We start from the raw sequence: 9,957 nt of genomic DNA on the forward strand, positions 1-9,957 counted from the left end.
GATAGGTGATTATGTTCCCTACCAACCGTCCATACATCGCAAGCTGGGCACTTTTAAGGAAAAAAAAGTTTTTCTAACAAAAACTTTTTCTTGTCGAAATTATTTTCAGTGTATTTTTATCCGTTGCGATTAGTTACGACCTAAAAATTGTACTTTGCTTGACTGTACAGGAATATTTTAATATATTGCAAATTTCTTCCAAAACGCGAAATGCAAAGATCTTGCAAGAAGCTTGCAACCAAAATGCAAGCAGCGAGCTGTCAACTTTCTGATGTCAAATCCTATCTTTCCTATAAGCTTGAAAGAGAAGGATGATTAGACGTCAGCTGAAAGCTGTTTTCGTCGAATTTATTTTTTCGAAGCGCGCCAAAAACAGTGATGCCAGATTTTCAGTAATAGAAAAATGTGTTTTGAACTGAAATTTGTCGTGTTTTATCAAGTTTTTTCACTGTTTTGAAAATTGAATATTTCTTTGAATATATTCTGGCTAAAAACCAAGGATTTTATTTGACTCCTTTAAGACTAAAAATATTTTTTTTGCGAAGTACGAAAACATTTTTATTTTCATTGCCAACAACACTGGTTGCAAGATTTTCAGGCGTTCCCCAACATTTGCTCGCCAGATTCCATGCATTTTGACATTCCACTGCAACCTGCAATAGGTATGTATATGTTAAATCCACTGACACTCCTTGACACTGAAAAAAAAAATCAATTCCGACAAGAAAAAAAAATTGTTAGAAAAACTTTTTTTCCCTAAAAAGTGTCAAGCTTGCGATGTATGGACGGTTGGTATGGAACATCTTGAGACACAATTTCATACAAATAAAAAAAGCGCTTTTACGCAAATCGAGTTTTAATTTTTAAAGCTGATTCCCTTCAGTGTAGGGCTCAACCTGAATTGCCTCCGATATCCCTATTAGAAACTTTGACTGATTTTGCGATAGTCACCCATACAACATTCTTTTGTAGGATGCGTCGTTTTTTAATTGTATCCATTTGAAAAAATCAATGAAAAAAAATTTGGCCTCTTTCAAAAGATAGTCTGGATCAAATTTGAAAAAACTATGCATGTACTTTTCTTTTTACAGCACCTCTTAAAATATTGCACAAAAAGTCAACATAAACAATAAGAACGTTTAAATGTTCCCAAAAGTTCTATTTTGGCTTCATGCATTTTTATCACAGCAAAAATCCATTAATTCCGCTAAGTGGATTATTCCATTGCTGTCGAGCGTTAACCAAACACCGAACCAAACACCGCATAGGTCAAGTGATCATCACGATAGTCAAGATGACATGGATATGACAACAACAACATCAGGAAAGTTTTCCTATCATTCATGCTTGTGATCACAGGCAGAAGAAGTGAAGACATGGTGAGTGACCAAGCGCTAGTTGCTAAAATGTCACTTTCATGGTGATCGTTACACCAAGCATGTGAGATCCACATTGAGCATCACAATTGAGTACTTGACACATGACCTGGATTTTGTTATTGTCACGCTTTGCGTGACTTGAACGGTGACACTTTGCAGCACTGGTAAAGATTAACGATTCTTCGATAAGCTTACCTCAAATGGAGTATTCTTCTCCACAAGACTCGACCTACGATCCACCTCGGTAATTTCTTTTGTATTTCCCTCGAGAAATTCTTCGGAACTACTTTGATTTTTTTTAATTGTTCCTCTGGAAATTATTTGACCTCGGGAAATTCTCCGGAATTTCCTCAGAATATTCTTCGGAATTTCCACTGAAAACTGTACAATTTTCATGCTTCGATATAATATTATAACTTATAACGTATAACTTTATTTTTGATTTTCCACAGGAAAATTAATAGAACATCCACGGGATATCTTCAGCATTCTGCAAAACTTCTATGAAATATTCATCAAAATTTCCGGGAACTTCTTCAAAAAAGGGAAGTTATTCGGAATTTCCGTGGGCAATTCTTTTGATTTCTGAGGTGTATATCTAGGCAGTACCATCGGCATCGGTGAGGTGGCACAGCAGGGCAAATCAATATTTTGGTAATTCTTCGGAACTAAGCGCAAGTAATATCATGGGTAAGCATATGCGCTATTTCGAAAAAATTCGTCTCAGGTGATTCGAAACGAAATTCCACGGTATTTCGCGGAATTTGAGCATGGCAAAATCTGATTTCTTGATTTCGTTTCGTAAAATTACAAAAATTACGCTAGAAAAAACTAGCTTGTAACGAAATTTAACGGAATTCCGCGAAATTTTGAAACAAATTTACACTTAAACCATACTGTCTCGTACGGTCGTGTATTATCAAACATTTTGGCTGCGCCGCTGAACAAAATCATAAAGCTGTTTTCAAAACGTAATGTTTTAAAAATTATCTATAAACGCCTACTACATAATCCCATTCTGAGTCGACAAATACGTATTTAGTTCTCTTCTATCCAGCTTTTTACGCTAGCTATAAATTTCTTGAGGGGTGATTCATACATTCATGCATGACATACCTATATGGTATACAGATTTTTAAAGCACCATCTTGGTAGCCATGATTTTTAATAAGAAAATTATTTTGAGCTTTTTAGTGGAATGTCTTCACTTGTCATAAGACGAGTTTGTAGAATCCCATTTAATTCCACCACTTAATTGTACCTTGACAGATACGTATTTCGACCTCAACAGTAAGGTCGTCTTCAGTGTATCGTACTTGACTCGAATCGAATCTCAGACAAAAAATATAGTGTACATCAAGATGTCAAAAGGGGTGGTTTAAATTTTATAGCATTACCTGATTTAAAAGCTGGAGAAAACTTCTTCGGTGTTTTGTTAGAAATATCCAACAGAAAAGGAAAATTAAAATTAAAAAAAAATCGACTGTTTTGTGATGTCCAAAAAAATTCTTATGGCGAAAACAATTTTTCATCGAATTTAAAAACCGGACGTTACGCAAACCTTTCCTAAGCCTTAAAATATGCCTCAAGCAAAATTTGAGCTCCATCGGACACGATTTGAGAGTGCTCAAAATCTTGCCATCAAAATTTTGAAGTTGGGGCTCAAATTTTGCATTGGGGCATATTTTAGGGCTTAGGAAATGTTGGGAAAATTTGGCATGGGTAAAAATTTCAAAACTTTTATGTATTTTAGGCACCCCTAAATCATGTCCGATTGAGCTCAAGTTTTGCATGGGGTCTTATTTTAGGGTAATAAAACTTGTGAGGAATATCGTTTTTTGAAATTCGAAACTGTAATTTTCATTGGCACCCTACACGGAAAAAAGTACCCAGCGTTGAGTTTTTTTTAACTTACTTTTGAGATTTTTTTTCTCTTCTCTTTCATCCACTCTTTCTTCTGTTGTCAAAAGCAGAAGAGCGAAACAATCCAACGACGCCAGTTCAATACGGGAACCTAACATTGAGTTTATTGCCTTAACTCAAAATTAAGTGAATTAAACCTCCAGTTGGGTAAATAAATTTTCCGTTTGGTACTTTTTGAACATGGGAGCTACATGGGAGTAAAGGCAAACTACTTCGACCCCATTCAGACCGCATCGTGCTTTCGTGCTGTGCGGTTCTTTCTCTCTCTGCGGAAGGAAGTTTTTAATTCTACCCGAAGCTATTTTAATTTCAACGGTGCTTCTTTGCGCTATTTGTACCCACTGATCCCGTTACGATCTTTGCAAGGACCCGTGCCTTCGTTTTACGTTGGACCCGTTTGCGGAAGTAAAATTCCGACAAGCGGTGGTAATCCTGCAGGGACACCGTTCTGGGAAAAAACCTCTTAGAAGGTCACGTCTCCACGCTCAGCCATGAGCATTAATAAAAACAAGAGGAAGGGGGAGTCTCTGAATTCTCCACTTCCTTCAAAGAAACAAGGTTTCAAGACCCTCCTGCCAAAGCGCGGAGAAAATAGAAGGAAGCTGGAGAATTCAGATATTCCTTCTAACTCTAATATCGGAAATAATTCTTCTCCAATCGAACTGAGCAATCAGTTCGATTTGATTAATGATGAAATTGAGCAAATCGAATATACCTCTAGCCCAGGTGATTCGATTCATGCGAAAAAGCAAAGGATTCCGCCAATTGTGGTATCTGTTGCCGAGTTTTCTGGCTTCCGGAATGAGATTTTGAGTAACCTTCAGGGTTTCATTTCAGATTGCTAGAAAGGGTGACTGCCGCGTTTTGCCGGGATCCTTTGACGATCGCAAACGTCTTCTTCAGTATTTAACTGAGAAGCGCCATAAATTCTTCATGCACGACGACAAAACTGAGCGATTGTTCAAAGTCGTCTTGAAAGGTCTCCCCAGTGATGATAAATCACTGGATGAGATTAAAATTGAAATTTCTCAATTACTTGGTTTTTCACCAGTCCAAGTAATTAAGATGAAAAAAAAATCCCACTCTGGTACTTCCCAGAGGGGCATTTCTCAAGAATTTTATTTAGTTCATTATAACAAAAGTGAACTAAATAATATGAAAAGTTGGAAAAGGCCTGAATTATGTCCCATGTCCGTGTTACATGGGAACATTTCCGCAGGCCTGGGGAAAATTTCCAAATCCCCACCCAGTGCCGTGAGTGCCAAAAGTGGGGTCATGGAACCAAACATTGTCACATGGATGCTCTCACGCCAAGGACGCATGTCCTGTGAGAGAAGATTCCAATAAATTTAAGTGCGCAAATTGTGGGGGCAATCATAAATCCAATTTCTGGGAATGCCCTTCACGCAAAAAAGTTTTGAATTCCCGTGCAAAATTGATGACAGGAAATTCCAATCGGATCCCAGATTCGACGGGTAGAAATTTTTCAAACGCTCAAATTTCGAAACCGGTTATCGGTCGAGCAATTCATACCCACCACAATTCACAAACAAATTTTGCCGCTCGTCAAGGTAGCAAGCACTTCAGTAAATTCCAATTTTCGAATGTACCTACGTATGCAAACATCGCTGCTGGTAGACAAAATTTCTCTTCTCAAAATGAGGTTTATACCTGATCACGATACTCGCGTGCCGTCACTCGAAGGACTTGCTTCGCTAATTTAATTAGCCCCGAAAAGATCACCGCAATGCAAAGTTCTCCACCAAATGCACTAAGTCTCGTCAGGGACTTTGACGATTTTTACCACTGCACCGTATCACTCGAGCGCGCAAAGATAAAGTTGGCAGTTTTGCTCAACACTTAGAATAATTTTGTGTCATCTAGGGACCAAAGAAACGACCGACCGTAGTTGTTTGTTCTTCAACGTATTATTTGCTACTATTTACAATTATCAGTTTGCTATTCCTCCTTTTCCACAGCTGAGATGGTTGACCATCGGCTATCATCGCTGCAAGATACTCTCCTGCTCTGCTCTCTACAGTGTCTTGTTTCAAACGACTGGTTCGTGTCATTTGGAACGGCGCAACTTTGTTAGATGAAAGCGAATTCAATTTTGATCATTATACTTAAACCTAACATTCCGGCCACCTTGAAACATGGATGTTTCAACTTAATAACTACTACATGGTGGTTCTACGGTAATAATCCATTATGCAGCTTGGAACGTTGCAACTCATCGTCGTGGTCTACCGGTTGGCACGAGAGTTCATGATCGTGCCTCAGGATGATGAAGGATGTTGCAGAACGGACGTCGTAGATTACCGGGAACAAAGAAAAAGACCAGGTAGATCTTACGAGAGAATGGTAAACTATTGGACCTGCAATTACCTTTGCAGAAACACAGGTGAGCATCGAGCAAGTTCTCCCACAATGGGTTGCTCTACCTGGTTTCTGTTATGTTGATCTTGGTGTCGGAAGCAGTGCAATGCGAGCTACGGCGCGCACCACTTCGTTGGCGTTCGCTGTTTTCAGGGTTACCACACGGACGACGCCATCCTTTCCTGGGTGGAGCTTGACAATTTTTCCCAGCGGCCAGTTTGCTGGCGGAACGTTGTCCTCCTTGATGATGACGATGGCGCCCACCTCGATGGTGACGGGCGGATTGCAACCTTTAGTTGCACGGGACTGCAGTTGTTGCAAGTACTCGGGGTACCAGCGAGACCAGATCTGCTGCAGATGCTTCTGGGTGCGATCCCAGTGGTCCAAACGGTTGTCGGCGGTCTCCTTCCAGTTGGATTCAGGAACCGCTTGGAGGTTGCTTCCGACAAGGAAGTGTCCTGGGGTCAAGACGTCTAGGTCGGTTGGGTCCTCCGGTATCGGTGTCAGGGGCCGAGAATTCAGACACATCTCGACTTGTGCCAACAAGGTCAGTAGATCCTCGTAGGCAAGATTGACGTTGCCGACTATCTTCAGCAAATGATTCTTCGCCGATTTGACTGCGGCCTCCCAGAGGCCTCCGAAGTGTGGTGCTCGCGGTGGAATAAACTTCCAGATGATTTCGTTTCCGGAGCACCAGTCGAAAATTTGGTTTCGATCGGCGGCTTCAGTCTTCAACATGCGATAGACTCGGTTGAGTGCATGCGAAGCTCCTTTGAAGGTAGTGGCGTTGTCCGAATGGAGTTCGACGATCCTTCCTCTGCGGGCGACTAAACGACGGAGTGCAGCTAGGAACGCTGGAGTCGATAAATCGCTCACTAACTCGATGTGGACCGCCTTGGTCGAGAAACAAACGAATATGGCCACGTAGACTTTCGTGGGGCCACGGGTTCGTACTGCTGACTTCACGTAAAATGGCCCACAATAGTCGACACCGCAAACGGAGAACGGACGCGTCGGCGACACTCGCGATACCGGCAGATCGGCTGTGCTCTGCTGGACTAGAGTGGGCTTGGATCGGAAACAAGTGTGGCATTGGTGAAAAACGGACTTGACAAGATTTCTGCCGCCAAGGATCCAGAACTTCTGACGGAGAGTGGCTAGCAGGAGTTGTGGCCCTCCGTGCAGTAGGCTAATGTGACAACTGCTAGCCAGCAGAGCAGACAGCGGATGTTTGGCAGACAGAACGATCGGGTGCTTGTTTGCGACGGATAGTGCGGCGTTACGTAGGCGACCACCGACGCGAAGAGTACCGTCTTCATCCACGAACGGTTTCAGCCACTTCAGCGATGATGACTTGGCGACACGTTCGCCATTCGAAAGATCCGACAACTCCTCAGCAAATGTTTCCTTCTGCGCTAAACGGCAGAGTAGGTATTCAGCGTGCTGGAGCTCGGAAGTGGTGAGTGGTACGATGGACGTTGAGATGGATCGGATACTAATGGCCAACGGAGGAAGAGATGATCCGGAACTGCGCAACTCTATGCGCTTCTTCAATCGCTGGATATAGCGGCCGCAGAATGCAACCACACGACGTAACTTGTTGTAGCGAGAGTAACGAGAAAACAGATCTCCACAGAAATCTGCTTGTGCGGCGGTCATTGCCACAATCGGTGCTTTGCGCCCTTCTTCGGACGCTGCCGGGGAATTCTCCTGGTCGATGACGGTCTTGGGCCAGTATTCAGGTGACAGTGCGAGCCAGGAAGGGCCATGCCACCAACGGGAACAGTTGATAATGTCCGTTGGATTGAGGCCGCGCGAAATATCGTCGGCAGGATTTTCGGAACCAGCTATGTGCCTCCAGTGGTCTATACTTGTGGTGGCCTGGATCTTCGACACGCGGTTAGCGACAAATGTTTTCCAGTGGGTTGGAACGGCACGCAGCCATTGAAGTACGGTGCTGGAATCGGACCAGAAATAGGCGGTGGTGGTGGTCTTCAGCGAGGCATCCACCTTCTTGAAGAGCTGAGTTGCCAGATGTGCTGCACAGAGCTCTAGTCTTGCGATGGAGTGGTGCGTGGATAGCGGCGCGACTTTTGACTTCGATGTCAAGAGCTGGACTCGTATACCTTCCGCCGATTCCGTGCGAACGAAGCAGCAAGCTCCATAGGCAACGAAAGATGCATTGGCGAAGAAATGGAGCTGGGTAGTAGCACCAACTGTCGAAAACAGGAACCAAGGAACTTGGACTGTAGCTAGAATGTGAAACGTGGTGTGGAACGTGGTTGTAACTGATTCGGCAATAGAGAATCCCACTCGCAGAGAACACCGCCATGCTTCAATGCCTATAGACGCTGCATGAAAAGCTTTGCCTTTGCAATGACCGGACCCAACAGGCCCAGAGGGTCGAAAATCTTGGCGATGTACGACATTACCTTCCGCTTGGTAAAAATGACAGCTGGGAGAGGTACTTCTACCTTGAATCGAAGGTTGTCGGCCTTTGGAACCCACAATAGACCGAGCGTGGAGATCATCTGCTCATCCTGCAGATCGTGGAGAGGTTGGATGGCCAGATCTTCTGGCGGAACATCATGGAGGACTTCTAGAGCGTTCGACGCCTAGTTCTTCAGCGAAAATCCAGCGGAACCGAGCATGGCAGTGCCTTGAAGATGAAATGCTTTGGCGGATTCCACGTTAGATGCACCGGACAATAGATCATCAACGTAAAAATCTTTCACCACTGGGTTGACAGCAGCAGGATAGAACTCCGCCTGGTCGATGGCAATCTGCTGGAGTGTCTTCGTTGCAAGGTACGGTGCGCTAGCCGTACCGTATGTCACGGTCTGTAGTTCGAACGTAGCGATCGGATCGGATGGACATCTGCGATAGCGGATTCGAAGGAGACGGCGATCGTCGGGATGATGCAATACCTGCCTGTACATCTTCTCGACGTCTGCTACTATGGCAATGCGTTTTGTCCGGAATCTCGTGTAGATGGAGTAGAGGTCTTGCTGGACGACTGGTCCAACAAGGAGCGTGTCGTTCAAAGAATAGCCGGACGAGGTCTTGCATGACGCGTCGAAAACTACCCTGACCTTCGTGGTAGTGCTGGATTCCTTGAAGACGACGTGGTGGGGGATGTAGGAGTGTTCAATTCGATCATCTACAGGCTCTGGTACTTCCTGCATGTGACCAAGCTGTAGATACTCCTCCATGAATCGATGGTATGAGTGGATCTCTATCTAATCGCCGTTCAAAGCTCAGGAAGCGACGATCGGCTATCGACCTTGATTCTCCGAGAACCTTTTCGGAATCTTCAGCTTTCCGAATTTCCGAAGACGCACAATGTACCGCCCTGCGGAAATGCGCATCGTAGTAGCAGCATAGAGTTCTTCGCATAGAGTTTCTTCGGTAGATCGAACTGGAGCTGATGGAATTGTTTTCATGTCCCTGAGCTTGCGTAGAGCGGCTTCCTGTCGATCGTCAGCAGTGGAGAGGTAGAACCGTGGAATGCAGGTAGCCGAGCGAGATGCCGGACCAGTGATCGCCCAACCAAAGAGAGTTTCGACTAGCCATGGAAAACCTTCACCCAGAGAAATCTCCCGTGTGGAGTTCCCAGTACGTTTAACTACCGATGACGAGGTCTACGTTTCCGGGAACATTGAACTGTGGATCTGCTAGCTCGACGCCTGAAATTTTCCACGCTGAAATATCGATCGGCGTAGTTAATAGCTCCGACGATGGCTGCTTCAGTACCAAATCGTTCGATCTCCCGACTCGATGGTTGCTGTAATGGCACTACTAATCTTCTGTGTGGAGGATCCGATGCCTGCGACGGATACGTCCACTGTAGACCGGCGGCTGAAGAGGATCTTCGCCAACGGTTTCGAAATGAAATTCGACATCGATGCCGAATCGAGGAGAGCACGAGCCTTGTGCGAGATGCCGTGGTCGTCAACGATGTTGAGAACAACCGTTTCAAGCAGCGTCATGGTGCATGCAGTTTGGACTGCCATGTTAACTTGGCGGGACGTTGATGGAAGCGGCTGCTGAACGGAGGAAACTGAAGAAACAGCGGGCTTCGACGACACGGCTGGCTCTGTTGTGCTTACTTGCATTGCTGACGTAGCTGATACATTCGCTGGAGTGAAATCATGCAGAAGCAAGTTGTGCTTCTCATGACCCGTACGGCAGTTGTATTTGGAATTGCACTTCTTGGGTTGATGGTCAATGCTGAGGCAGTTCCAACACAGGCGCTTTTGGGAAGCCAACACTTGGC

The 9,957-nt window shown here is 44.5% G+C and overlaps 2 protein-coding genes across 2 annotated transcripts; both read right to left on the bottom strand.

The window, feature by feature from the left end:
• Nucleotides 1-5,756: 5,756 nt before the first annotated feature.
• Nucleotides 5,757-8,013, bottom strand: LOC134209994 (uncharacterized). The gene is made up of 2 exons (XM_062686013.1): nucleotides 7,995-8,013; nucleotides 5,757-7,933 (listed from the first exon to the last, which is right to left on the bottom strand). Exons 1-2 carry the CDS (start codon nucleotides 8,011-8,013, stop codon nucleotides 5,757-5,759), a joined length of 2,196 nt encoding a protein of 731 aa, XP_062541997.1.
• A 283-nt stretch (nucleotides 8,014-8,296) lies between these two features.
• Nucleotides 8,297-8,893, bottom strand: LOC134209995 (uncharacterized). Its single transcript, XM_062686014.1, has one exon. It carries the CDS (start codon nucleotides 8,891-8,893, stop codon nucleotides 8,297-8,299), a length of 597 nt encoding a protein of 198 aa, XP_062541998.1.
• Nucleotides 8,894-9,957: the final 1,064 nt, after the last annotated feature.

This window comes from Armigeres subalbatus, chromosome 2, assembly GCF_024139115.2.
Source record: "Armigeres subalbatus isolate Guangzhou_Male chromosome 2, GZ_Asu_2, whole genome shotgun sequence".
Taxonomy (NCBI): domain Eukaryota; kingdom Metazoa; phylum Arthropoda; class Insecta; order Diptera; family Culicidae; genus Armigeres; species Armigeres subalbatus.